Consider the following 26,388-nt stretch of genomic DNA (forward strand, 5'->3'; position numbering starts at 1 on the left):
CATTGTTGGATGAGGTGTTCAAAACGGAATTCGGGGAGGAGATTGCCGCTTTCTTTCCCCGTAACAAGGGATCGGTGGACAGCGTAGAAGTTGTATGGGAAGCATTTAAAGTTACGGTATGTGGATACTGTATCTCCAAGAGCTTCTGGGTTTAACGAGATATACAGCGGACAATCCGTATCTTGGACCGAGAACTGAAGGGGTTGGAGGCACTCATGGTGCATGGAAGGGTGGGGAAGACACATAAGGATTTTAGAGCTAAATTGTCAGAGTATGAAGAGGAGGCAGCGAGGGAGGCTCAGTTTCGGGGACGACACTGGGTAGAGCATAGATATAGTGAAGGGGAGAGGCCCGGGAAAGCCTTGTCAGAGATTACAAGAAATCCACGTTTCAACAATAATATTTTGGAAATTAACCGGCCGGAGGGAGGGTCCTGTCAGGACACTGCGGGAATCTTGGAAATATTCGCGGCACATTATGGTCAATTGTACACTACGCAAAGTGTGGGAGAGATAGGGCTTGATGACTTCCTGGGAGATGTCGCACTCTGTTGGCTGAGTGATGTACATCGAACATTCCTTAGCGCCCCGTTAGAAGTAGATGAGATTAGGGAGACGATAATGTCACCCAAGAACAGGAAGGCGCCGGGGTTGGATGGGCTGCCTGCTGAATTCTACAAATGCTACATTGACATTATGGCCCCAGTGCTGCGGGAGGTGTTTGAGGAGTCGTTGGAGGTGGGGGTTCTACCTCGTTCGATGCGAGAAGTAGTGATAAAGTCCCTCTTGAAGCCTGGTAAAAATCCTACGGTATGCGATTCTTACCGCCCACTGTCATTGATTAATGATTAAAAATCTTAGCTAAAGTTCTGGCTACCCGATTGTCCCTCCTGATGACCAAGATTATACTCCCGGATCAGGCTGGATTCGTTCCAGGCAGGTCTACTAATCACAATTTGTGCACTTGTTTTCCTTGATCCAGACAGTGGCGCCTGAATTTCTGTTTGCTGCGATATTTTTAGATGCATCAAAGGCATTCGATTCGGTTGAGTGGAAGTACTTGTTCGCAGTTCTGCAGCAAATGGGATTCCCTAAATTATTTGTACCATGGGTGCAATTACTCTACACTCAGCCTACCGCTCGAGTTCTTATAAAAGGCATCTTTCTACTTCACTCTCTATAACGCGAGGTACTAGGCAGGGATGCCCTCTTTTCCCCCTTCTTTTTGCCATTGCAATAGAACCGCTAGCATGTCGGCTCCGACAACTCCATCGTAATAGTGCATTTAAATGCTTCCAGCGACAAATCGCGATTTCTCTTTATGCTGATGACTTGACGCTATATGTTACAGACCCGCAACAGAATCTGAGCCCCTTACTGCGTGAATTTGTTGTGTTTGGTAGATTGTCTGGGGTGCAAATTAACTGGGGAAAATCATAATTTTTCCCACTTACACCTGCAGTTCCGGAGTTTCCCTTACATTACCCCTCGAGTTGTGTCACTCTGACCTCCGCTACTTGGGAATACAAGTATCTAGGGATAGGGAAGAGACGCTCAGACTTAATTATGGCACGTCGATCACTAAACTGACATCCAGTGTTACAAGATGGATATCCTTACCCTTGTCTATGGCTGGCAGAGCCTCGCTCATTAAAATGGTGATACTGCCACGCTTCTTATACATCTTCTTAAACATCCCTTATTACCCAGGAGCTTTTTTCTTTAAAACATTGCGAACTGAACTTATTTGATTGTTCTGGGGTGGAAAGCAACCACGGCTTAAATGGTCGGTTCTGGCACAGCCTTATGATAAAGGTGGCTTTGATATTCCCGATTTTGAAGTCTACTATATGAGCGCACAGGCTCATTATTCATATAATTGTATGGTGCCTACGCCCTGTATGCTTCAAATAGCAGTGGAGGATTGGATGGTGCATCCCCTTCCCTTGAATGGCCTCACACATGGCCCTGTTGAGGCCTTAGAGACAACGCCCACAACAGTGACCTGCACGATCGATGCTTGGAGACGAATTGCAGAACTGTTACACATTACGTTGTTATATTCTGATAGGCTACCACTAACTTATCATCCCAAACTGCTGCTGTTGCAGGAAAAGGGGTTTCAAGCACTTTGCCGGCGCCTTAAGATAACTAGTTGGGGTGATCTGTTCCTCGGGGGGGCAGTTTCGGTCCAAGGACCTGTTTTTTGGAGATGAACGTCCTACACCACTTGAGATCTTTTATTATGTAAGGCTGAGACAGGGAATGAGGGAAGTCTTACCGGAATTTCCTCAGGAGCCCGAGAGTTTATCTCCGCTGCAATGTATGTTAGGGTCCGCAAACGGGACACACTTAGTATCTAGTATCTATTAGTATTAGGTCGCAGCAGCAGGGGTATGAGGGGTCAGCTCGTATGCATTGGGGTGAGGATATGGGTAAGGAGGTTTCTGATGCACAGTGGAGCTACTGTTGTGGAAAACAGCAAACATATCAGCTAGCTGCAGACTCAAGATTATTCATTATAGGTTCTTGCAGAGACTGTATTATACACCGGCTACGAAGTACAGGTTTCACTTGACCGACAATGATCGATGCGAAAGGTGTAGAGGGGCAGGTGCTGGCTTTATGCATCTGGCGTGGGAGTGTCCTGGTGTCTGGGAGTATTGGACGCATGTGCATACGGCTCTTGAGACCATGGTAAGGGTCACGCTGAATAGAGATCCACGAATTATGTTGTTGGGTTACACTATGCAAATGCCCAAGCAATGCAGAAAGTTCCTGGATATCGCCCTCCTGTTGGCTAAACGAAGAGTGGCATGCCGCTGGGGTAGGGGGAATCCCCAAAGTTTAAGGAATGGCTCAATGATATACTATACTGTCAAGAGCAAACTGCCATCTATGCGGAGACACAGCCGATGGCAAGTAGGCCTAGAGATGTATGGGGGCCACTGAACACTTACCTTCTAAGCACTGCAGAGTCGGACTCGGAAGGATCAATACACGGTAATGTCCAAGAAAACGCGAGTGGAGAGGAACACCCTTAATGTCATAGCATGGTCTCATCAGTTTATAACATACTATCTGAGGATACGTTATTGGTGGAGCTATGGGGTGTATTGCACTGTTATTAAGGAGGGTGGATGTCCCAGGATCTTTGCTACAACATTTTGTAATGCTGTGACCTGGTTTTTCCTTTCCAGAATTTGTATGTGTCCTACTTGTATTTCGAACACTGACATGTTTTTGCCCTTGCTGGTTCGGACCCCGAAGGCCTGTACATTGTTGTTGCTGTATGCACTGCGCATAATTTATTGATGTACCTGCTTCTGTTTTTAACGAATGATGTCATCTATGCTGGACCTCACGAGAATGTACCTCTGTATATTTTGCAGAAAATGCTCAAAAACAAAGGTTTAAAAAAAAAAAGAGATACGTTTCTCGCAGCTGCTGCCTCTGTCCCACCGGAGGGTGCCTCGCCCAGTGTTCATCCCGACTGGAGCCTTGAACGGCGAACACGTGATCTGACCGTTGGTCCAAAGAGTCGGCAGTGGAGAATTGATCTGTCCGTGCGCCTGACACCAGGTGAGTCTGTTTCACTTTATGTGGTACCACCGTAAATAGGTTTCGTTTCAGTCCAAGGACTGCTTTGTGAAAAGTGTTTGCAAATACTTTGCCAAGTAAAATAAGAACTTTATTTATTTTTTCTTTGCAATGCCTGGTTTCAGTAACATTCGGAGTTTGTGCTGTTATTGTTGTTGTTCTAAAGATGCACGGTTGGAAGAATGCCAGCCTGGACCTCCTGAAGGTAGTCCTAATTTTGATATGTATGTAAAATCAATTGTTGTTTTTGCATTTGTTACCCCGAGTGGGATGGGTATGCTCAGACGTGAGTCCCATGCTCTCCACACCACTGGAGTCAAGCTATCCAGGCTGATGAAGGCTGATAGCCAGAAACCAGTCCTTGGATGCTTGATTCCGGTCCAGGAAAGACATGGCTTGGCAGTTCGGGCTGGACTGTTCCCATGAGGCACAGGGTCAAGGCTGATTTGCATATATCCATGTCTGACCTGGGGTGGTGTGGAGTGCAAAAAAATGATGGATTTAGGCCCAGATCTCTGTACTGGGGTGAATGTATGACTTTGTTCTGCATTCTGTCCATCAATTGTTGTTTTTGCATTTGTCACCCCGAGTGGGATGGGTATGCTCAGACGTGAGTCCCATGCTCTCCACACCACTGGAGACAAGCTATCCAGGCTGATGAAGGCTGATAGCCAGAAACCGGTCCTTGGATGCTTGATTCCGGTCCAGGAAAGACATGGCTTGGCAGTTCGGGCTGGACTGTTCCCATGAGGCACAGGGTCAAGGCTGATTTGCATATAGCCATGTCTGACCTGGGGAGGTGTGGAGTGCAAAAAAACGATGGATTTAGGCCCAGATCTCTGTACTGGGGTGAATGTATGATATTGTTCTGCACTCTGTCCATCAATTGTTGTTTTTGCATGTATGTAAAACATGGCCTTGGAATGATTAGGTTTAGTACGAAATAAAAAAAATAATTGTGTCCTCATATTACCAGTGTTTGCAATGCCAAGCCTGGTACCCGACCTGTTCCGCCGCAGGCTATTCGCAATTAAACATCTAGCCCTGCGATCCAGTCCATCCAGTTACCTGGTTACTGGTTTCACGCAGGTTTAATCATAGGACGTCTCCATTAAGTTCTTACTCTTCCGTACCAACTCAAATAATTGTCCCAGATCATCCTGCGAGGACCAACCTCAACACTTGTGTCCATTTTGCAAATAGTTTTAACTGCCCGGAGCCAGTCAAAACCCGAGGTGGGAGGGGGGTCTGTCCATCTCTTACAGATCTCTCACCTGGCAAAGGCATCATATAAAAAAGAAGATCTCTCCTATTCACCGAGAGGGGCTGAATAGGCTAATCACCCAGCCCCATCAGTATCAACATTAATGTTAGTGGGTGATTCTAGAAACCTTTCCCAATATATCCAAAAAAAGCCTCTTCATCAAAGAGCAAATATGGATACACCGTCTGTCCACACACTGCAGTGGGCTTAACGAGGATATACCCTGGAGTGCCTTATGGATGACTCGTAACCATGATACTCCTATGGGGCATTACGCACCCATGCCTGGGTGACTCCTCAGAGGGTGATAATCTTAGAGGGGACCGAACACCTACCCCCATTAAACCTAAACAACCTAACAGATGCTGGCTTCCAAAGATACCACACACACCGATTATCTTTCTGACCACCTACCAACCACCAACTGCTCATACAATGGGCAACGCTCTAAGCCCCATCCGTGATACCCTATTGACAAACACCACCGTGCTGATGCTATATTGCAAAACCAGCCCACGTAGGCTTTCATAAGATAACACACGATGCTATGCTTGTGTTCATACCACCACTTCAGAATTTGTTAATAAGCTCATTAAATTGCTACATGTTGCTAACAATCACTCTGATCGCATTGTTGATATCAACACTATATAGGCATGCTGCCCTCTACACAACTCAATAATGGCCACGAGCACTCAATGACAGGTTGCCGGGCACTGACCTATACAGCTGGCACCACTCCGAAATGGCCGCCGATTCATGCCTGTGAATGCTCACTTATTGACACTACATCCGAATATCTATACCTTGGTGTGAAGTGAACTCAGGAACTTATAACACTCCTTTCTCTGTTATGCCTGTATCATTATTTGACAAGGTAAACACGCCCTTCCCTTTTATTTCACTAGATTACATGCCGCATGCACCATGGATAAGTGGCTCCCACTTGCGCTCTAACTAGCCACTGAGGGCATTACCCAGTGCATCACATGTCTTACACTATGCGCTCTTAAGCACGGGGCAATGGCGGAACGAGCACCTCCCAGACCCAGTGGATTGGGCAGGTCAAGGGGCACACGTACAGCGCCCTAACCGTAAGTACAAGGCCATGGCAGACCGTATCGGTCATCAAGCTCAGCTCTTGGCAGTTTAATGTTTCTTTATTTGAGTTTCGCCCGCTTTGAAACTTTTACTCGTACTATCCGAGGGGATGCACTTAACCCCTTTTTTGTCTCGCGCCCATACCAACTCACGGCCACTCTGCCTACACAGGGGTTACTTGTCTGGCACATATTCGGGGGCAACTGTGACATCATCATTTTTGGATACATCATCATAATGATAGATGTGATCAAAGTGTAGCTGTGGGTACAGTTTACAGTGCACGTTTAATATTGGGACAGCATGGATCAATGTGTCCTCATATTCCCTCGCCTATATTCATAAGACCATCAATGATATTCTGTAACATTATAGCAGCATTCGTAACAGAGGCAGAAATTTTCTGCTTGGGTGTTAAAGCAGCGGCACAATAGGAACAACACAGTGGGTGACAATGAATGAGAATACAACAGAATATTAATACTGCTATACAATAAATAATTTCCTTTAGGATCCAACCCCAATTACCCAAGAAAGACCAACTCCAATTTCTGCTTTCCATGCCTTTTACGTTCTCAATTATGTCCATAATGTGTTGTTGTTAGAAATGGGGGTCTCTAGTTGGCAGAGGTAGGTACCTTTGTCCAAATAGGGACCCTTGCTTCCAGTCAGGGTAAGGGGGATACACACTCTAGATAACCCCTGCTCACCCACTTGGTAGCTTGGGCAAACAGGCTTATCCAAAAGGCAATGTATAAAATATTTGTGCGAACACTCATAGTAATACAGGGAACACCACAAATGGACACCACACCAGTTTAGAAAAAAAAGTTCTCTTTATCGAACTTGACAAGACCAAAACAACAAACATCCAACATATGCGTAATCAGGTTAATTGATTTTTCAGGAACTTGCAGGTTCGTATTTCCTTGTAGGATTAAAAAGAAAAATGTCACCACCCAGTTCGCTTCCGCACCATTTCACAGTGCACTCGGGGTTGTGGCTTCTCACTACATGATAGGCTAACTCCGCGGTCAGTGTGTGCAAAGTTATGCCCTTAAATATTGAATGATCAAGTTGAAGTGCACAAATGCTGGCCCCAATGCTGCCACGCTCTTCAGGGCAAGTACGGGCTGACAGGGGTGCTCGAAGCGGAGGCTTTGCTATGCCTGGAGGACCGGAGCAGTTTTTCAGATTCCCAACCTGCCCCAGGCGGCGATACACACGCAGCAGCTCTGGACAGGAGCCAGAGCGATATCTGGGTGGGTTGCTTTGCTCTCCTTTGCATCTGACGTCCTGCTGGTCGTCTCGGACGGCAGCAGCTGTTTCCTTGCTAGGGGAACCCCTTTTGCCAGGCGACGAGCTGTAGCCGATGGGGTTACGGCGCTCCCTCCAAAGTAGTCTAAAGTACAGGGGTTTCAGCTCTTAATATTTATACCCCAAATGTCCCTATTCTCTGTGTTAGGGGTCCTGAACCCAGTCCAAACCATTTCCGGCTGCCCTCTGCCAGTGCACAACTTCTTCCTTTGTCATTGTGGGCCAGGGTCTTCAGACACACGACAGGAGGTGGAGCCAGTTCTTTGTGGAAGTCAGGCAGGTACAAAGCTACTCCTCCCACCACTCCAAATGCAGATCGGCCTATTCAGCCCAAGGCTGACTCACCCAGACTCCTGGAGCCACCCCACCCCCTGTCACTCCACATCCAGACAGTCAATCCACAACCAGGCAGAGGCACACAGGAAGGTTGGACAAAAAAACAGCCACTTTCTAAAAGTGCTATTTTCAAAACCAAAAATTAGAAACCATCCTTTCTAAAAGATGTTTTATTAAATTCTGAGTTCAGGAATACCAGACTCCAATTTTCTATCTTACTCCTATGGGAAGATATGCTTGTACACATGTTACAGAGCATTCCCCATTCTGTCCTATGGACAATATAGCCTTTCAATAGTGAAAAACGAAATTGGCAGTATTTCACTATCAGGACATGTTACAAACACCAGTACATGTCCTACCTTTCACATACACTGCACCCTGCCCAAGGGGGTACTTTGGGCCTGCAATAGGGGTGTCCTATGTGCACCAAAAGGGAAGGCTAGGGCCTGGCAAGTGGGTGCACTTGCCAGGGCGACATGGACGTTAATGAACTGCGTGCAGGCACCACGGTGGCAGGCCTAAGTCACCTTTTTAGGGCTACTCATATGGGTGGCACGATCAGTGCTGCAGGCCCACTAGTAGCATTTGATTTACCAGCTCAGGCACAGGTAGTGCACTTTACTTGGGACCTACTGGTAACCAGATATGCCAATCAGGGAGAACCAATCACAATATCAATTTATACAGGGAGCACTTGCACTTTGACACTGATCAGCAGTGGCAAAGTGCCCAAAGCATCTAAGCCAGCAAAAACGAAATCCAGCACAGCATCAAAAACAGAGGCAAAAAGCCAGGGAAAAGCATGCCAAGGATGCCAGGTATAACAGTAGTGTTATGTTCTTTTCCAAATTCTCTATACCCAGTACACAATGGTCACCAATGATTACGATAACCACCACTCTTGGCCAACATAAAATCTACTAAATATCTAGTCTGTTCCGAATGCACCTACATGCTTTCTAACCGAGTAGTAACATCTGTCAAGGCCGCCACTCTAGTGTTGGATAGAATCTACAATTCACATCCAAAATACTCTCTAGATTTCTCACCCCTGGACATAGCAGTGCCACCCAAGGTAAATATGGAGGATAGAATGTATCCAGATGTTATACCGTTGCTATAGCTGTTCACTTCCAACTCTGTTACCCTTTCACAGAATTGTTTTGTTAGTGTCCTTTTTACCCATCTTGTTCTAGGTCGGACATGTTTACATGGAACCCCTATATGCTGTACCATCCCGAAAGCCACATCATCAGTACCATTTTAGACATTTGAATAAGTCCCATTGGACAGAAAGAAAAACCATGGGTGGGCATATATCAGCCCCTTAAAATCCACTGCAGCATATCTGGAATTCCCTCCAGAAGTGCTTGTATCCTTTTCATTTACTAGGGAAAGGGTGCTTTTATGCAGTATTGTCCCTGAACAATTGATGTACAAAGAAGTATCTGTAATGTTCACTATGGGGCAACAAGCAACGTAATAACCAGCCTCTCTGGGTACTGTTAATTGTTAATAATGCCAACCCACGAGTGTTATGTTCTTCCATATAAAAATTATCAGAATATGTGCGGTTATCACAGCCAGGGTAACCCTCACCCTGCGGTTTCCAGTGGTACAGACATGGTCCAGGGTAACCAAATCCGAACATTCCCTTTACCTCCGCAAACTGTGGTGGCCAAGTATGTGTAGTTAACAAGTGACAATGGGTACGCAGTCAAAAGGCTGGTGACAGATCGGGTAGTATCGCAGGCTGTTCCCGTCCCTTAGAATCTCCTATGAGTTTTCACAAACGCGTTATTTGTGGCAGCCCTCCTATTGCGTCTTGGAGGAAGGTGTTCACTCATGTTGAGTCTCGGTACACCATGTGTATTTTCCAGGAACCATGATACCCCACATACTATTACCAACGTTACCAGGACATTAACACACACAATTTTACTTGGTGTAGATCAAATCGCAGTACGTTGTCTAGGCGCAATTGGCTGATCTTCCTCATTAATTTGTCTTCCAAAAGGATGCATACTAGAAGAAGAGAATAGAAAAGAAAATATGATTCACAGTGTTCCAAGTGTCTGTCAGAGCCTCACTGGTACAGGCTCCTATCGCCCATCAGTTGGTGCTCTTGAGCACCGACGTTGGAGCTTGCTCTGTCCTAAGCTCTTTCCTAGTCTATCACACGTCGATAAAGATCGTATACTTTTCAAAGTATATTTTCCTGACTAATGTTCAAACAAGAGCAAAGCAGATGCAGCATTTTTTATTTATTTCACTACCTCGTTGGTACTGCTACTCAGCACTTTTCCACCTTGTGCAGTCTATCCCTAGTCTTTATTTTTCCTGGACTTGGTGGTCCTCAGCCGAGGACCCAAGTTGTACCCGGCAGTTCCAGGCACTGTGTGATCACTGAACAGAGGCTCCCGGACAGCTCGTATTTCTGGTGGTACAGCCTCATTCAAAACGTTGTCGTTCTCTGTCTGTTTGTGTCCAAACCAACTTTGCATCTCTGAGAGGCACGAATCTGAGCACCTACTCATATTCAACGTCTCCTATTCCCTCCTTGACCCATTGGTCGTGAGGCAATGGCACCTATATTCTTTTGCAGTGGGTCGTATGAATCCAGTTCTTTCGACCAGCAACCTTTACAGCAGTCTCTGTGGCCAGAAGGACTTGCTCAGGACCTTTCCATGTAAAGAGTCTTGCACCTGTTGGTGAATAGAACGCAAACTTTCCATTAACTACCCAAGGTAATCAAGCAATACAGGATAGTCCATATATGAAAACTTCTTCGCCTTGGGACCCCCAGGCATTTGCTGGGTAGCCGAAGACAATCTCATAAGGGAATAAGCCTTTTCTAGAATGTGCTGTAGTCCTAGTGGACAAAAAACCCAAAGTAAGAGCATCTGGCCATTGCAATCCTGTTGTCTTCTGAATTTTTGCCAATTTCAATTTCAGTGTGCCGTTGTATTTCTCAACCAACCCTGCTGACTGCAGGTGATTGGCTGCATGAAATTTCTGTTTAATTTCCATACCTTCACATATTAGCCTAATCACTTTCCCATTAAAATGAGAGCCATTGTCACTCCAAATAACTCTGGGCATTCCGAAACGTGGAAAGAATTCTTTAATGAGCCCCTTCGCGGTTGTGGCAGCCGCATTGTCTTTAGTGGGGTAAGCCTCGACTCGTTTACTGAACACACATATGACCACTAGGGCATACTTGAGATTGTTACAATGTTCTAGCTCAATGAAATCCATTTTAAGGACTTTGAAGGAGATGTAGGTGGTGTAAAGTTACTGGATGGTGTGAGGGTACCTTTTCCTGGATTGTACATAAAACAAATCATACAATTTTTCACTAAGTGGGCAGCTGTTTTGGAAACATTGTCATTACACCTAACTGGGGCCAATAGTTTACACTTGCACTGATATGAGCTGAGCCATGGTAACCACAGGGAGTACATTTGCATCAGTTAAAATCCATTTCTTTTTTTCGGACAAATCAATCCAACATCCTTCTTCATCTAAACGTGCGGTACTCTCTTGCCACACAGCTAATTCTTCAATCATAGCCTCGCTTTGTATCTCTTTTACACTCTCAATTGTGTTTCCAAACATAGCATTCTCTGGAACCCATCTGGCTGGGCCTGCAACAAACATTCTCTTCATCTTACTCTAAGCCGTCTCTTTGGCTGTCTGATCAGTGTACATAGTCCCTCTACTTACATCCTCGGTCACTTTCTTGTGGGCACTCCACTTTACAATAGCCATTTTCTTAGGAAGTGTTAGTGCAGATAGCGTGATATCAAATGTCCATGTTATATCTTAGTACCATGCGAGGTACGAAACTCTCTCTCTCTGCCCAAAGGTGCCCAAAGTTCTGTGCAACCCCAAATGCATACTGACTGTGTAAATATTGACAACTAACCATTCACTCAATTCACAAGCTCGTCTAAGGGCAACAAGTTCTACTGTCTCTGCAGATTGATAGGCCACCCGTGATGTCTCTACCACTGTGCCCACTGTAGTGATAGCATAAGCTGCGGTGGTGGTGCCATCGGGTAATTTAAAATGAGAGCCATCGACATATAGTTCTCCTTGGGGATCAGATAGGGCACATCAGTCAGGTCTACCCGTCCTTTCGTCACTTCCTCTGTTCGGAAAATACAATCATGTTTGTCAACTGCATCATTCTCTGAAGGGAGGGGTAGTAATGTGGCTGGATTCAGAGTAGCACATCTTTTAATCATAATATGCTTGGCAAACAATGTCAGTTCATAGCCAGTAAGACATGCACTGGTGAGGTGCTGTGTCTTTGTTTTATTCAAAAGTGTGTCCACAGCATGGGGTACAATGACTGTGAGGTCAGTATAGAGTACGAGTTCAGCTGATTGTCTGATAGAAGTGGCCGCGACTGCTCGCAGACAACTCTGGAGGGCCCTTGTAACAGGATCGAGCATAGCAGAGAAATAAGCGCAAGGTCTCAGTCTATCGCCAAATGTTTGCGTAAAGACAGAGCGAGCACAACCATCCATCTCGTGGACGTATAATACAAAAGGCTTGTTATAGTCCGGCATGCCTAGTACTGGAATAAAGCAAAGCGCAGTTTTTAATTTTTCAAAAGATTGCTGACAATCTGGTGTTCAAGGTAAAGGCTCATGGACTTCTTGTGTGGTTAATGCAAGTAGAGGTTTGTTCAGTAAGGAATAGTTAGGGGTCCACTGCCATACATACAACAATGACCTGGTCTTTAAAGGCAGTGTTTTATATTTACTTCAACAAGTGTACATCACGTTGCACTGGTTTACAACTATCTCCCCATCCTTTTTGAACATTGGGGTAGAGAGTACACTGTAGTCACGCCAACATTAAAAGGCCTCCATCCCTTCTAAGACAGTCACGAATCCTGGACAACATTCAACACCATGTATTGTGAAAAAAATTGGAAAAACGAGATGACCCCTCACGGACGAACCACCAACGGGAAACCTGATAGGTACTCACCAGTCTTCCCCTGTTCTCATCATCGGCGGTCATCAAGCTTTTAAATGAAAATGTGTCCGGATAACATAAATGTGTAAGTGCGATTTAAAGTGCAGTGAATAAAAGTGCAAACAAACACAGCAAAACAAATAGTGTTATGCGACGAGATAGAAGCTGCACGTATATACAACCTTTATTTTCCTTTCTCGTGCAGCCTATCTATTTAAAATAAGCAGGGAGTGGCAGATAGATATATAGCCACAAACCATCAGCCAACATGTTTCATTGCCTTATGTACTTTAGGCAATTTCTTCAGGGCATATAATATTTACCACTGCATCAAATAACGAACACACCTTTCTTCATAACTGTCGAACGATAAAAATATAGACAAATTTCATTTGCCAAATGCCTATATAGTGATTACCATCCAATACACCAACTGAACAGAAAAGGACATGAAGTATTTCATATTTACCCCTAAGCAGCCAAGCGACTCCTACCGGCTGCCAGGATGAAATTATATAGGCATTAGGCAAATGAAATAAAGGTCGTATATACGTGCAGCTTCTATCTTGTCGCATAACACTATTTGTTTTGCTGTATGTGTTTGCACTTTTATTCACTGCACTTTAAATCGCACTTACACATTTATGTTATCCGGACACATTTTCTTTAAAAGCTTGATGACCGCCGATGATGAGAACAGGGCAAGACTGGTGAGTACCTATCAGGTTTCCCATTGGTGGTTCGTCCGTGAGGGGTCATCTCGCTTTTTCACATTTCTTTCACAATACATGGTGTTGAATGTTGTCCAGGATTCGTGACTGTCTTAGAAGGGATGGAGGCCTTTTAATGTTGGCGTGACTACAGTGTACTCTCTACCCCAATATTCAATAAGGGAGGGGAGATAGTTGTAAACCAGTGCAACGTGATGTACACTTGTTGAAGTGAATATAAAACACTGCCTTTAAGGACCAGGTCATTGTTGTATGTATGACTTTGAGTGGAGGGCGACCTAGGTCCTTTTTATCTCTCTGCGCTCCTTTTTGTGTTTATTAGGGGTCCACTGCCGACAGGTGGAAGTGATGCCTATAAAAGGATGCACGCCCTTTTGGATTTGTGGACAGGGCATTTTAATATTGGTACTGATGCGTTCTGGCATTTACCTTCTACCCTCCTTCGACAGTGGAGGACGACTGCAAGGATTAAACACCGCAACGAGTAGGAGGGCAGCCTGCAGACCGAGAGAAGGTAAGTGTGTTTTTCTACCCTTTTGTGGGGCTGGGGCAGAGGAGAGGTCCACAAAGTTTTGTTTTTTAACTCTGTGGAAATCTGCGGAGTACCACTCCACATACTCCACCCAGGGTTACTAAATAGGTGACCTCCTGTCCACAATACTGAAACTTCGAAAGGGAAACTTTATGACCATGGTGTGCCAGGTGTAACAATAATTCCACTGTACTATCTTTGCAACCTTGTTCGGAAGCAATTAACTAAGCATCGACATACTATACCAATGCATTGCCTGGAAAAAGTGAGAGTGAATCCACCTGACCTTTCAATGCTTGACTTTAAATGCTAGGACTTTCAGTATAGCCTTGAGGAGCTCTACAGAACCGGAAAGTTTTGCCAGCTAGGGAAAATCCAAACAAATACTTGCTGTATGGGTGTATGAGAATGCTAAAGAATGCGTTTTTTAAATCAGTGACAGAGAAAAACTTAGCGGAAGATGGAATCCTAGTTAAAAGTGTGGTGATATCAGGAACCACTGGGAATTACGGGACCACTGTTTTATTGACCTCGTGCAAATCAATCACAAAACGATGTACATCATCAGCCCTGTTGTGAGAGTCTAGAGGTGCCCTTTTTAAGACCGGAGTAATCAGACTATTGCATATATTACCGGTAGTCTCTTCGAGAACTCCCTTGCATATTAGGTCCTGAACAATATAAAGGAGAGGGCCTTCTCCTGCCTTTGGTATTTTATACTGGGGAATGCGCGGTAATATGGCATTGTTCTTTACTTGTATAGAAACTGGGGGTATGTGCAGTAAGCCTACATCAGTGTCACCAGTGGCCCATAATGTGGGTGGTACTGGATGAAGTTCAGGTCTGCATTTCTTTTATACGTTTTGTCTTTCTCTTCATTAGCCCTATGCTCATAATATTGGGCCATATTTAGAATCACGGAAGGAGAAGAGGTGGATTAGGTGCTTTCAGCTGTTTGAAGTTTAGACATTATTTTGGGAAGGAGATTAGTGACAAACGTATCAACGAATAGGCGGACTCCCTCCTCTGTAGACATATCCTGCCCACTATAATCCAAAAATGTCTCTTCAAACCTGGTGAAGAAATCGGAAACATTTTCGTCTGTCCCACCTAACTTTCTTGGGAGGAATGAGTGTTTGGATGTTTGTTATTATGCGACCGGGTAAGGCTAGTAACTCAGCACCTGGTTTGTCTCCTGGCTTTCTATCTCAACCCCAACCCATAAAATTGCGTCCCACGTTCTGCCCAAGTCAGCAATATGGTCTTGGGTATGTACCGGTCTCCAAATGTCAACTGGGACTAGTAGGCCAAAAAACATTTCAATATCCTCAAGGGACCTCACACTAGAAGAGGAATCTTCTGTCAATTCTTTATAATAAGCAGTAGGATTTTTTTCTAGGATCAGGCAATGTAGTCTTCAGGGCCAGACCTTTACTTCTTTTCCATGGAGTATAAACCCATTGTTCCTGAAAGCGGGCAGTCACAGCCGTTCTGGTAATCACTCCATGTTGATCCAACACTGCGGGAATTTCCGGGTGATAAATGGGATGAACTTCTTGCATTGAGAACTGACTTTTTTGTGTGGGATTCATCATGTAGTCGTTATCAAACAAAGAGGTTGTGCTGTTCCTCAGTGTATAATTGCTACTGGGGTCACCGGTGACCTGGTCCCACTATATCAAAGAAGGATATAGATGGGGATCCATATGTTGGATCTTAATGCCCTCACACACCCTTTCAGGTGTCATGCTTCATCATTTGGGCTGCTCCTCGTTGGGTCGGCGGTACAAAACCCAACAGGCTCCCTAAAGTAGGGGCACTTTGTCGGAGATCTTCTATCCAACTGCCGTTTGGTAAATTGCGAGTGTGGGGCCAGAACTGTGTAGATGTGATGGAGTGATTAAAAAAGGATTGGGAGTACCTAGAGGACAAACTTTATTCTAGAGGTCTCCTACCCTAGCTAAAAACAGTGTACAAGGCACTCGCCAGAGGGTAATGGCTAGTGTTGTCCTTGTTAAAGTGTGTTGGTCAACATGTTTCTAGCTTGCCTGTTCATTAAACTAGCGCTTCTTCAGGACCTTGGAAAATGTTATCTACATCTAATGCAGGCGCCGTGAAGGGTTGCGCATATAGGTAGTCTCAGTTAGACTCAAATACCTTATTACAACCTGGAACTACCTGTTGGGGGAGACAAAAAGGAGTAAAAGGAAACATACGTGGTGATATCATGTATCATATGTGAAGATACGGTCTCATCGTGACTCCACAGCTTAATTTATACATTAGTGGTGGACGCAAATGGGTGAGGCGAACTATAAAATCAGACAATGGATTAAAAACATTGGTGGTGAAAAACCACAGTGAGCTAAGGTGACTAAAAGCCCATGTGGAGAGTAAACAAAAGAAACATCACAGCGAGGACTCGCCCTAATCAGATGGTCCCCAGGCTTCAACAGTCCCGGTGGATTCACGCTCAAAGCCTTGCTCCTGTGTGTGAAGAATGGGGAATGGGGAGAATCACATATAATGGGTAAAACATATACAGTGTTTTAGCAAGCGTATCTCTTGTACTTGATCTTGTACGTATGGTTGTCACAGACCCAGAAGGTGCGTGTATGTAGGCTATGACATGAGTGTAGGTGTGTCTACAGCAATAGACTCAGTATTAGATCAAAAAAAAAAAATTGCCCGCCAAAACTGGTGAGACAGGTGTGGGGGAGGGTAGTATCTGAGTGCTGTCATGTCACTCAAGGTTGGTCGTTCAATGACTGAGCTAGTTAGCCCTCATAGGAGGCGTCAAGGTGCTGGATATAATCGCACATTTGTAAGAGGAAAAGGCAGTGGATCAAATATTTATCCGGGCTGATGAGGTATCGTATCTTTACCCTCGATGGTGCGTCCGATGTGGTAGGAAGGGGAGGGCCTGTGGGGTGTATATCAGCTAATGAAGTGCAGTTTGTAGGTAGAGTTATCTTAGATTGGTGAGTGCTATGACTTACTGTTGTCATAGCAACGGACTCGCTGTGCATCCCCTAAATATAAAATGCCTTTAGCTAATGCTAAAAGGAGGGTTTGTTAGATTATGCTCTTTAATGCCATGTATAAGTCAGCATTCGCTACGCCATTTTCTTATTCAGGGGACATTTCATGTACTATTCGAAACTAATCCTGCTTGATTCTGAGAAATGCTCCTTGCTAAGTTTTGTTTCTGCAACGAAGACCTGTTTGTGCCAGTGCATAGCTTTCCCTCGACAAAGACCCTCTCCCACCTGTCTGGCAATTTGATTGCAAACCAGGGTGGAACGGCCTTGAAAGCGTTCCGAGCTATGCAAGATACAAGAGTAGAAACCTTTCCTTGGTTGTTTTTTTTCGCTATTCGCCAACATCGGTTGCAGGAAATTCCACTGTGGGCGTGTTATTAATTGGTTGTGCAATGCATATAACATATCTTTATGCTGTTCCTCAGGTCCCTCTGTAGAACTCTCTCGAGACTGTGCAGACAGAGTCCCGCTCTGAGCGTATATAATAAATGATTATTGGTGTCTATTACCCACTGTTTCTCTTACTCTTCATTTAGCATGGAAGGCTGAGAGGTGGTCCGTGGTGACCAGGGTGGACCTAGGTGGGTCACTTCCTTCAAGATCTATGCGTGTGAATGACAAACTACGGACACTGACAGAGTCACTTGCCTATAGAGAATACTGCCATAGACTACAATGGCAATGATTCATTATGAAGAGCTTTAGAACAGTAAGCCCTGCGTAGTGCGTCACAGTTCGGAAAATTGATTTACTGCCTGGATTCCGTCAACTGATTCAAAACGAGTTGGGCAGGCAGCCTGGAACAGACAGCCCAGACTTAAATACATTGATTTGTTTAGAGATACAATCGTATCTCTAAATAAATCGATATATTTAATATTTGCACAGGAATTTGAAGGAAATAATTTCAGGGGGAGCAGATACACTGTCCTAATGTAGAATCCACCCCTGTGTTGTTGTGCTTACTCTGCAAAGCGCTCTGATACCTTCGGGTCTAGTTTGCGCTATATAAAACTCACAACTAAATAAATAAATAAACCAAATGTAGAAATCCAAAGCTAAAAACTACTTTTATGTTAATATCACTGCCTTCCTCTGACTTAATAAACTGAAAAAGAGAAAGGGTCAGCATCTCAATGACAGCAACTACATTAATTAGTAAAACAATGAGGACTTTGTCTCTCCTCAGGTCTTTAGTCAGACACATGCAAACTGTGGCTCAGCTCGCCTGTTAACACAGCAGAAAAGCACATTTTCAGGTCTAGCTTGACTGTGAAGCGGTCATAAACATATGCGATTACCAGCAAACAACCTTTAAGAAAAAGTACTGACAGAGGGGGCTTGGCTCTGCCCCCATGTTGATCTTCCTCCCTACAGCATTTGATTGACTAGACGTACTGTGCTGACTCTGAAAAAAGTACTTGTGCTGCACATTTTGCCCTGCGGGAATGCGTGTGCTCAGTAATAGGCCAAAGTTGGTTATGATGACAAAAGAATGATCAAGGCGATAGGCATGATTGGTTCAATGGGAAAAATGATTACAAATGCCATAGGTCTGGATCTGTTTTTATGAAAAGTTACAATTTTACATTTTTGTAATTTTTTTTTACAACAAAAGGCCTTGTGTCGGTTAGACCTGGCTGTTCCAGCGGGATAATCCCCAGACTTTTTGCTTTTAAGCCACTTGCTTTTGACCCTGTTTGTGTTGGTTTCTGGGCACTATAAATTATGTTTATGGATTGGCGTTTCCATGATTGACTTATTTGATTTACTGCTAAGACCCTAGTACAGTGCACTGTGTGCCCGGGGCTTGTAAATCAAATGCTGCTAGTGGGTCCGCAGCACTGATTGTGATACCCACCCAAGCAGCCTTTCAAAGGGTTCTCAGACCTGCCACTGCAGTGTCTGCGTGTAGTTTCTACTGCCATGTCAACCTACCTGGTAAGTGCACCCACTTGCTGCCTCTAACCTTCCCTTTTATGACATGCAAGTCAACTCTATGGTAGGCCCAAGGTACCCCTGTGGGCAGGTTGCAGTATATGTCAAAGGTAGGACATGTACTGATGTGTGAGACATGTCTGATAGTGAAATACACTGTATTTTGTTTTTCACAATTGAAAGGCTATCTGTCCCATAGGATAGAACAGGAGTTTATTTATAACATCGTTTAAGTACAACTCCCCATTGGGACAAGATGGAAAGATAGAGTTTAGTATGCCTGAACTCAGAATATAAAAATATATATTTTAGTAAAGATGATTATTATGTTGTGTGTTTGAAAATACCACTTTTAGAAAGTGGGTATTGTCTTGCTTAGCCATCCTGTGTGCCTTTGCTGGTTTGTGGATTGACTGTCTGGCTAGGGAGTGACAGTGGGTGTGGTGTGCATTCTCTCAGACAGCCATTGGGGGGTGGGGGGGGGGGGGGTGATGTGGGCCCTGCCTTTCCTAAAGGCTAAATAGACCTTGGCTGCATTTAGAGTAGGAGAAAGAGATTTCCTTGCACCTGAATAGGCCTGGCCTGCTTTACACCATGCTGTCTCCACCTCCTGCCGGGATGCTGGCCCAGAGAGGACAAAATTGGTTTTGACTGAGCACAGAGCCTCTCTGCCATCAGAGGACAAAGGAAGATTCTGTATAAATATTGGGGCCCCAGAACTTTAGATTACTTCTGGGATTCAGAGAAACATTTGCCAAGGAGAAGTATTGTCCCTTTGTTGTGTGCTGTCTGGGGTTGGCCTGCAGTGGCTGTTTCTGCCAAGGAAAGGACAAGGACTTTGCTGTGTGCTGCGTCCAATGCTTGAGGAAGATCTCAAAGGGCTTGAAGTAGAGGTTACCTCCTGTTTTGAAGACTCAGGGATACAAAGACTTAACCCCCAGCTTCCCTGAACTTCCTTGCTGGGAGTGCTCAACTGCCAAGAGGTGCCGATTGCTTTCTGGGCCCCTGGAGGTTGTTCCTGCTGTTGGGAGCTGGAAAAGTAATGCAACAACAAGAAGCACGATGCATTCGCACCTGGTTCTGACGTATTGTCAAAGAAAACCGTTGCAGCGCCTGCCCACGGCAGGAGAAATCGCTGCACACCGCATCGAGTGCACGATCTATGAAGTCTGAGTTACACGCAGGCCCTACTGCGTGTCTGCAAGATCCAACGCATCGTGGGACTGCGGCTGGAGAAACCAACGCAGCGCCATTGCTGCATCGAGAACTGACGCATCCCCAATCCTCATGCATCGCACCGGGGCACGAAGTCTACATCAACACTGGGGCCACATTAAGAAACCGACACATCACCTCTCATTCAGTTAGGAACCAACCCATCACCTCCCCTGTGTGGCTGTAAGTAACTGATACATTACCTCCCCTGGAGTAAGGAACCAACGCTCACCTTCCCTGTGCATAAGGAACCAACGCACCACCTTCCCTGCAGCTGTTTTTGTTTATGATTTTTACGCATCCAAGGTACTTTGTGTTGAAAGTGTCGCATCTATAGTTTGCTAGGGACAGAACTGTTTCTACCTTTTAAAAGTCATATTTTGATTACTGCATTGTGGATTTATGTTGTTTTGGTCTTGTTTGGTTTAGATAAAGATTACTTATTTTTCTAAACTGGTGTGGTGTCCATGTGTAGTCTTTTAACTGTGTAACTGTATGTGTGCACAAATGCACTCTGAGATAAGCCTGTCTGCTTGTGCCAAGCTTCCAAGGGGGTGAAGCAGGGGTTATTTTATAAGTGTATCCCATTACCCTGACTATGATGAAGGGTCCCTACTTGGACAACGGTGCAATCCATTGCCAACTAGAGACCCCCATTTCTAACAGTGCCTTATTTATTTATTGTGAAAATCATATGTTAAAGCCAATAGACTATTGCCAATGCTTGATTTTCTGCGCTCAGCTGTACTGGTTTTTTTAAGGCTGCATTGTTGGGAAAAGGTTGTGTGTTGGGATAAATCACTACACTTGTTTTCCTTGGAGTCAGGAGTGAGACAGTATGTGATTATGATGTTGGCCAGAAACAGGTAAATGTGTGATGGTCAGTGGGGCGTGAGGGAGTGGTACCAGAGGAATGGGAGACAATATATTTTTTGCATTCTTTGTCATTGTCTATTCTGCACTGATAGATGCATATAGTTGACCTTGTGGCTTCAATACATGCACAGCTTAGAGGTCAGTGCACTGCGTGATTTAAGGTCAAAAGGTCTATTACATGCACCCCTTAGCAGAGAAAACGATTGGTTGGGAATGGGTAGACATAAAGGGCGGATCAAACTACAGAGAAGACGCTTGCACCTCAAGAGCCTTCTCTTCTTCAGCACCCTTTCACAGCTTGTGCAGCAGGGAAAAATAGGCTGAGTGGCACGCCACAGAAGAGGGAAGTGACGGACATAGTCGGTCAAGTAATCAATGCACAGCCTGGCACAAAGTCTACCTGAAATTCACACTAGGGCTGCCTTATAAAAATATTTTTGGTAAGTCTACTGTCAGAAAAGTGAGGGTGTACGCCCTGACGGCGATCAAGAAGTGCCAAACCCAATGACAGCTCCCAAAAAGTTTTTTAACCCCTACTAAGCGAGCACGAGGAGACATCGATTTTCTGGCATGACCAAAATTGGCTATACCTTCTGCTGTAGCTGAAGGCACTGCTTGCTTGACACCTCCTAAACAGCTCTACAAGTACAGCATTGAAGACACCATTACAATGGTAACATGCAGTACACACAACCAGACTTACGTTGCACGTTGTCAAACATCACGGACAGAAGGAAGTCTCTTGGGGTCATGTAATATTCGCCTTCGTATTCCAAGGAAGCAAACTGCCTAAACCGCTGCTTTCGAATGGACTGCTTCTCCGCCATCTCATCGCTGGCGTCCCCATCAGCCTTTAGGAAAAAAACAAAGCCAAAACCGATGTAAGGAATGACAGTATCCAAAGAGAGAAGAACATAACATATAGCTTCGTGTCAAATAAACTGTTGGTATCCATCTAGCCACGTACACAACAACCACAATGTCATGTTGCTTCAAGTAAATTTCACTCATTACTCAATGTATTCTTCGGCCAATGATGCATTACTGCTGCAGCCTGATTGCTACTAATTCCATCATTACTTGAGGCTGGCTTACTGCTAATTCACATTACAAATGTTCCAAATTGTAGAAAACATTAGGAATTTCTCAAGTGTATGACGCAATCATGAATGCCCACATAAGGAACAAACTCATCCAGTAACATAAATCAAATGCCTGGACACTTCTGCCTATGAAGACTTTGTGGAAGAGTGTTCGTATACCTCTACCTCCAAGCATCCTGGAGATTCTATAGGAACGTATGTGAGAGGACCCATGATGACACGGGTTGAGAGACACTTAGTGGAAGCTCTGCTTGTCATTCAAAGATGAAATCTAAGCACGGACTAGTTTTCAATGCTTTGGTTACGGTCATGATTTTAATTTTTGTACTGACTGATAGTCCTGGCAGCTGCTGGAAAGTAGTCTAAAGGTTTTAGTTGTAAGGCGCGCCGTTTGTAAGAACTACGAACAAAGCTCTGGATGAAATACAAACCCTCGAATTATAAACACATGAAATAGCGTTTAAAAAGAGAATGCAGCATTCAGAAAAGCGCTGTGCACACAATTGTTAACAGAATCAACACATGATATCTTGTGCTGCCTTGTTTCAGGATCCAGGAAAGACTTATTTGTTTAGGGATGTGCAAAGATTGTGGTTTTAACCTTCGAGGCGGTCTATAGAAACCTTTCTAGCTTCATCAATATTCAAACTTGTATGCTGGTCAGGATCGGAATAAAAAGTGTCACTTTTGCAGTAACAGGTGTCACAAAAAGGTAAACTTGTACAGAAATGTTATGCATACCTTTTGTATCTTGGCTGGGTTTGTTTAATGTTAAAATTAGCTTGGCTGCAGTGAAAGCTACCTTGCAATGAGCTGAAAACTTCCTGTTGTATTTTTTTGCACTGATATTTATCTAGCAATTTCCATAGCCCTAGAGCTTAAAGGGAATGGTGAGCTTAAACTAGGAAACTTCCTACCCTCCCTCAAGAGTGAAAACCAGGAAGGTTTCAAAATCTTGCCCTAGGAAAATTCAATTTTGCACATCCTATTACTGCGTGCAGGTTCATATCAAGACTCCGGTGCATGTGCCTTACAAATTAAACTGAACGTTAACGTTAAGACAGGCAAATCTACTGTCCTATCAAACCCATCTTCAAAGCACCACCAAAAATAATTAACTGCCAAATGCACTTTTTTGTATTTTTCAATGTGCCATGTAGCGTACATGCATGGGCATGTATGTGCGCCACATGTGCACGCTTACCTTTTACGGGGTGCAACAGGGTGGCCTTTTGGACCCCCTATCACCCTTGAAATTGCATTCGCAATTTGCGAGTACTTAATGGGTACTCGCAAATTGAGAATGTCTTCCCATTCATTCCATTCATTCATAATGCCTGTAGGCCCATAGGAATGAATGGGAAGGTATTCCTTAATAGCGAATCGCAATTTGCAATTAAGGAATATGTAGGAATCACAATTATTACTGCAACACCTACATACATTGCATTTTGCGATTCCATAATAACAAATTGGTAAATTCGCTACTATGGAATCGCAAAATCCAATATTGATACATCTGGCCTTAAAAGCCACATTACTTGCTTCCCTTGATCAGCAGCACACAAAACACTACAATTTCCTATTTCTTTACTTCTCAACTCCATTTTCTTTACCCTTTTGACAGCAATATTTGGGTTTAGTTTGACAGCAAAATTATAGTTTCCCTTAAGCACTTGTAAAGTGATAACAAGCTGCGTGCCTTTGTTTGCCTTCGTTCCACTGGCATTTAGGCATTAGGCTCCAGAAATCACCCAGCTGGGATGCTACTCAAAACAAGAAAGAGGGAGGATAGAAGCGAGGGAGCGAGTTCTTATCCCTTTTATCAGTTTGTGCATATGTAGAAATCGCAGGAGAAACTAAGAGATCTCTTCATACCAAACTGAGAGCACTTGGACCCAACCACTTACTTGAGAATACAATTGTTAGAGGGATGTAACACACCAGCTACCCCCGCCAACCTTGGAGTGAAGAGGCAATTGCTTGTTTGTGATCAGTCATTTGAAGCACCATGAGATTTGGCTTGCTGCTGAGTATTCCTTGAATGATGATCATGGGGTTTTGTCCGAGCAACATTGACCAGGAATGATGAAGGGTAGTGAACTTCATTATAGGAGAGTTGTTTTTTGAGGGGAAATGGTTAGTACAACAAGGTGACATCAGTGTGTTTGGGATAGTGAATCAGGAGAGGGACCAGGTTTGACAGAGGAATGCTATGACAGAGAAGTAAGATTGCCACCATAGGGGTTTTGGAGAGTGATATGTTGCAAAGCATGTATCCACCTATCCAAAGTTTGAAGGCAGACCTTGGAAGGTTAGACTAGTCATGGGTAACAAAGAATTAAACTGAGTGGGAAGAAATGTGCAGAGGCAAATGGAGAATGTGTTTATTATCCATTGTCTGTCTAGATAGCGAGCAAGGTCAGCAGCAGAAGATTGCTCATATCAAGCAGGCTCTAGAGTGTGGGTATGGCTGTCATTGTGTGTGGAGGATAGTTTAATTTGTAATAGGTTTTTGTCTTTCTAAACATTTGTATTGTTGTGTGCCCAGAATAAGCCTATGTAGCGAAGCTGCTCATTACTTACTTTATCCCCATGTTCACAATAACTTTTCTGCTGGGACCTTTTGCACGTATTCGTGTGCATGACAATGTTGGATTTGTTTCTCAGAAACTACTTCTGTTTACACATTTGGCTTCGCATAAGATTATCACAACGCCTCGAACGCCATGTACAAGGCCTCTACACAAGAATGTACAAATATCATTCTATCTTCATCTGTGGGGCGACTGGGCTATCTATATATCCATGGTTCATGCTAGGCCAGGCAGGTCCAAAAAACAGCAAGAGCTGCTCAATTATGATGGTATCTAAACTTATAGCAAAAGGCATGTAGAGTCAATTGTTGCTGAGAGAAACAAACAAAGTTTAACAAAATTTTTATAACAAAACATATGTAGGGGCACACAGGCTTTCGCAAAGTAAAAAGATTGAATATAAATGATATAGCAAATCGTTTTTTTAAATATAAGAAATATGGTTCAAGTGCTCACATAAAAAGTGAAGACAAGCGTGATGTGGCGAGTGAGGGTGACATTTAAAATATACACATCTCATTAACAACATAGTCAAAAACTCCTGTTTTTAACATTAGAGGAGTTTTTTTGTTGTACAGAGGTCAATGGTGTTTCGATCTCAATGATTTGAGATCATCATCAGGACCAAGAATTGCGAGCATAAAAAATCTATAGGAAAGAAGGTACATTTTAGGCGACGGCCCTAAGTCATAAGTTGTGATGAACAATTGAGTTTGCAGTACTCCCTGTAGATAACAGGTTGACAGTATTAAAAAACTATCATTCTCAAATGAAATCAAATCATGCAATAGGATGATTATATACATAGTCACGGTAAAATTTAGAAATGGAAAGAGAGGAGGCAGACCTACGTGCCTAAAGAGCGTGTCAGCTAGGTGAATTGCTGGAATAGGAATTCAGCGAGAATGTGAAGGCAGTGAATATTGAATCAGGCAAGAGAAAGCGTTATGGAGCGCATTATTTGAAGCCTCAAGGAGTATGAACTACAGATCAGGTGACTGTGCGGCTGAGGGTTTGACATTGGCGTAATAACTGAGGGGGTGAGTCCACTTACATGAATTAAAGGGGCATGTGAAAGGGTTACACTGCCTTGGCGTGTCACTCCCGAAGCGAGGAATCACTGCGTAGTTTGGGAGTGATGCTTTTTATGAGTGATACGCACCCAAGTGCCTGTTACAATGACATATCATACATGTTTGAATGCTAGCGTAAGAAAGTTTAAGATAAGTTGAAAGTACTACATAAAGTAGGAGCACCCCACCAGAAAGTAGCAATTATTAGGAAAGCCACAACACTAATGTGCTCTCCAACAGAACTGGTAGAATCCCTGACACAAACATTCTGCATTACATAACTCCTATATTGGAACACTGACAGAAGACCCTAAGATTGCACACAAAAGAGGACAAAGCAGTACCTTATGCAAAGTGTACAGATTTTCCTGTTTGAAGGGTGGTTTTGACAGTACTCCAGGGCCTTTTGTTGAGAGATATTTATGATCTATGTTTACCTCATTCTTGGGTTTAGTCCCATCTGCATGTTCCAATTTGTCTTTCAGAGGTATTTAGATTGGATTATGGTTTTGTCTGATTAAGAGGATTATTTTTACTTAACATTGGATTTGTCTGAACCTATTGTTAAACACGAGGGTGTTGAACACCTGTAGTCTCAAATTTGGCCGCTAATATCCTGTACTGGCCTTTTTTTTGTGCAGGTCATGATATACTTTCCTTTTCCTTCTAA

General features: G+C 44.0%; 1 protein-coding gene across 1 annotated transcript in view; it reads right to left on the reverse strand.

The window, feature by feature from the left end:
- Positions 1 to 26,388, reverse strand: part of MICU2 (mitochondrial calcium uptake 2) — a 1,429,299-nt gene that overhangs the window by 870,154 nt on the left and 532,757 nt on the right. The window contains exon 2 of the mRNA XM_078657090.1: positions 21,649 to 21,796. Within this exon, the coding sequence (XP_078513216.1) occupies positions 21,649 to 21,796 (148 nt within the window). The remainder of the gene's footprint in view (positions 1 to 21,648; positions 21,797 to 26,388) is intronic.

This window comes from Lissotriton helveticus, chromosome 8 (genome assembly GCF_964261635.1).
Source record: "Lissotriton helveticus chromosome 8, aLisHel1.1, whole genome shotgun sequence".
Classification (NCBI taxonomy): Eukaryota; Metazoa; Chordata; class Amphibia; order Caudata; family Salamandridae; genus Lissotriton; species Lissotriton helveticus.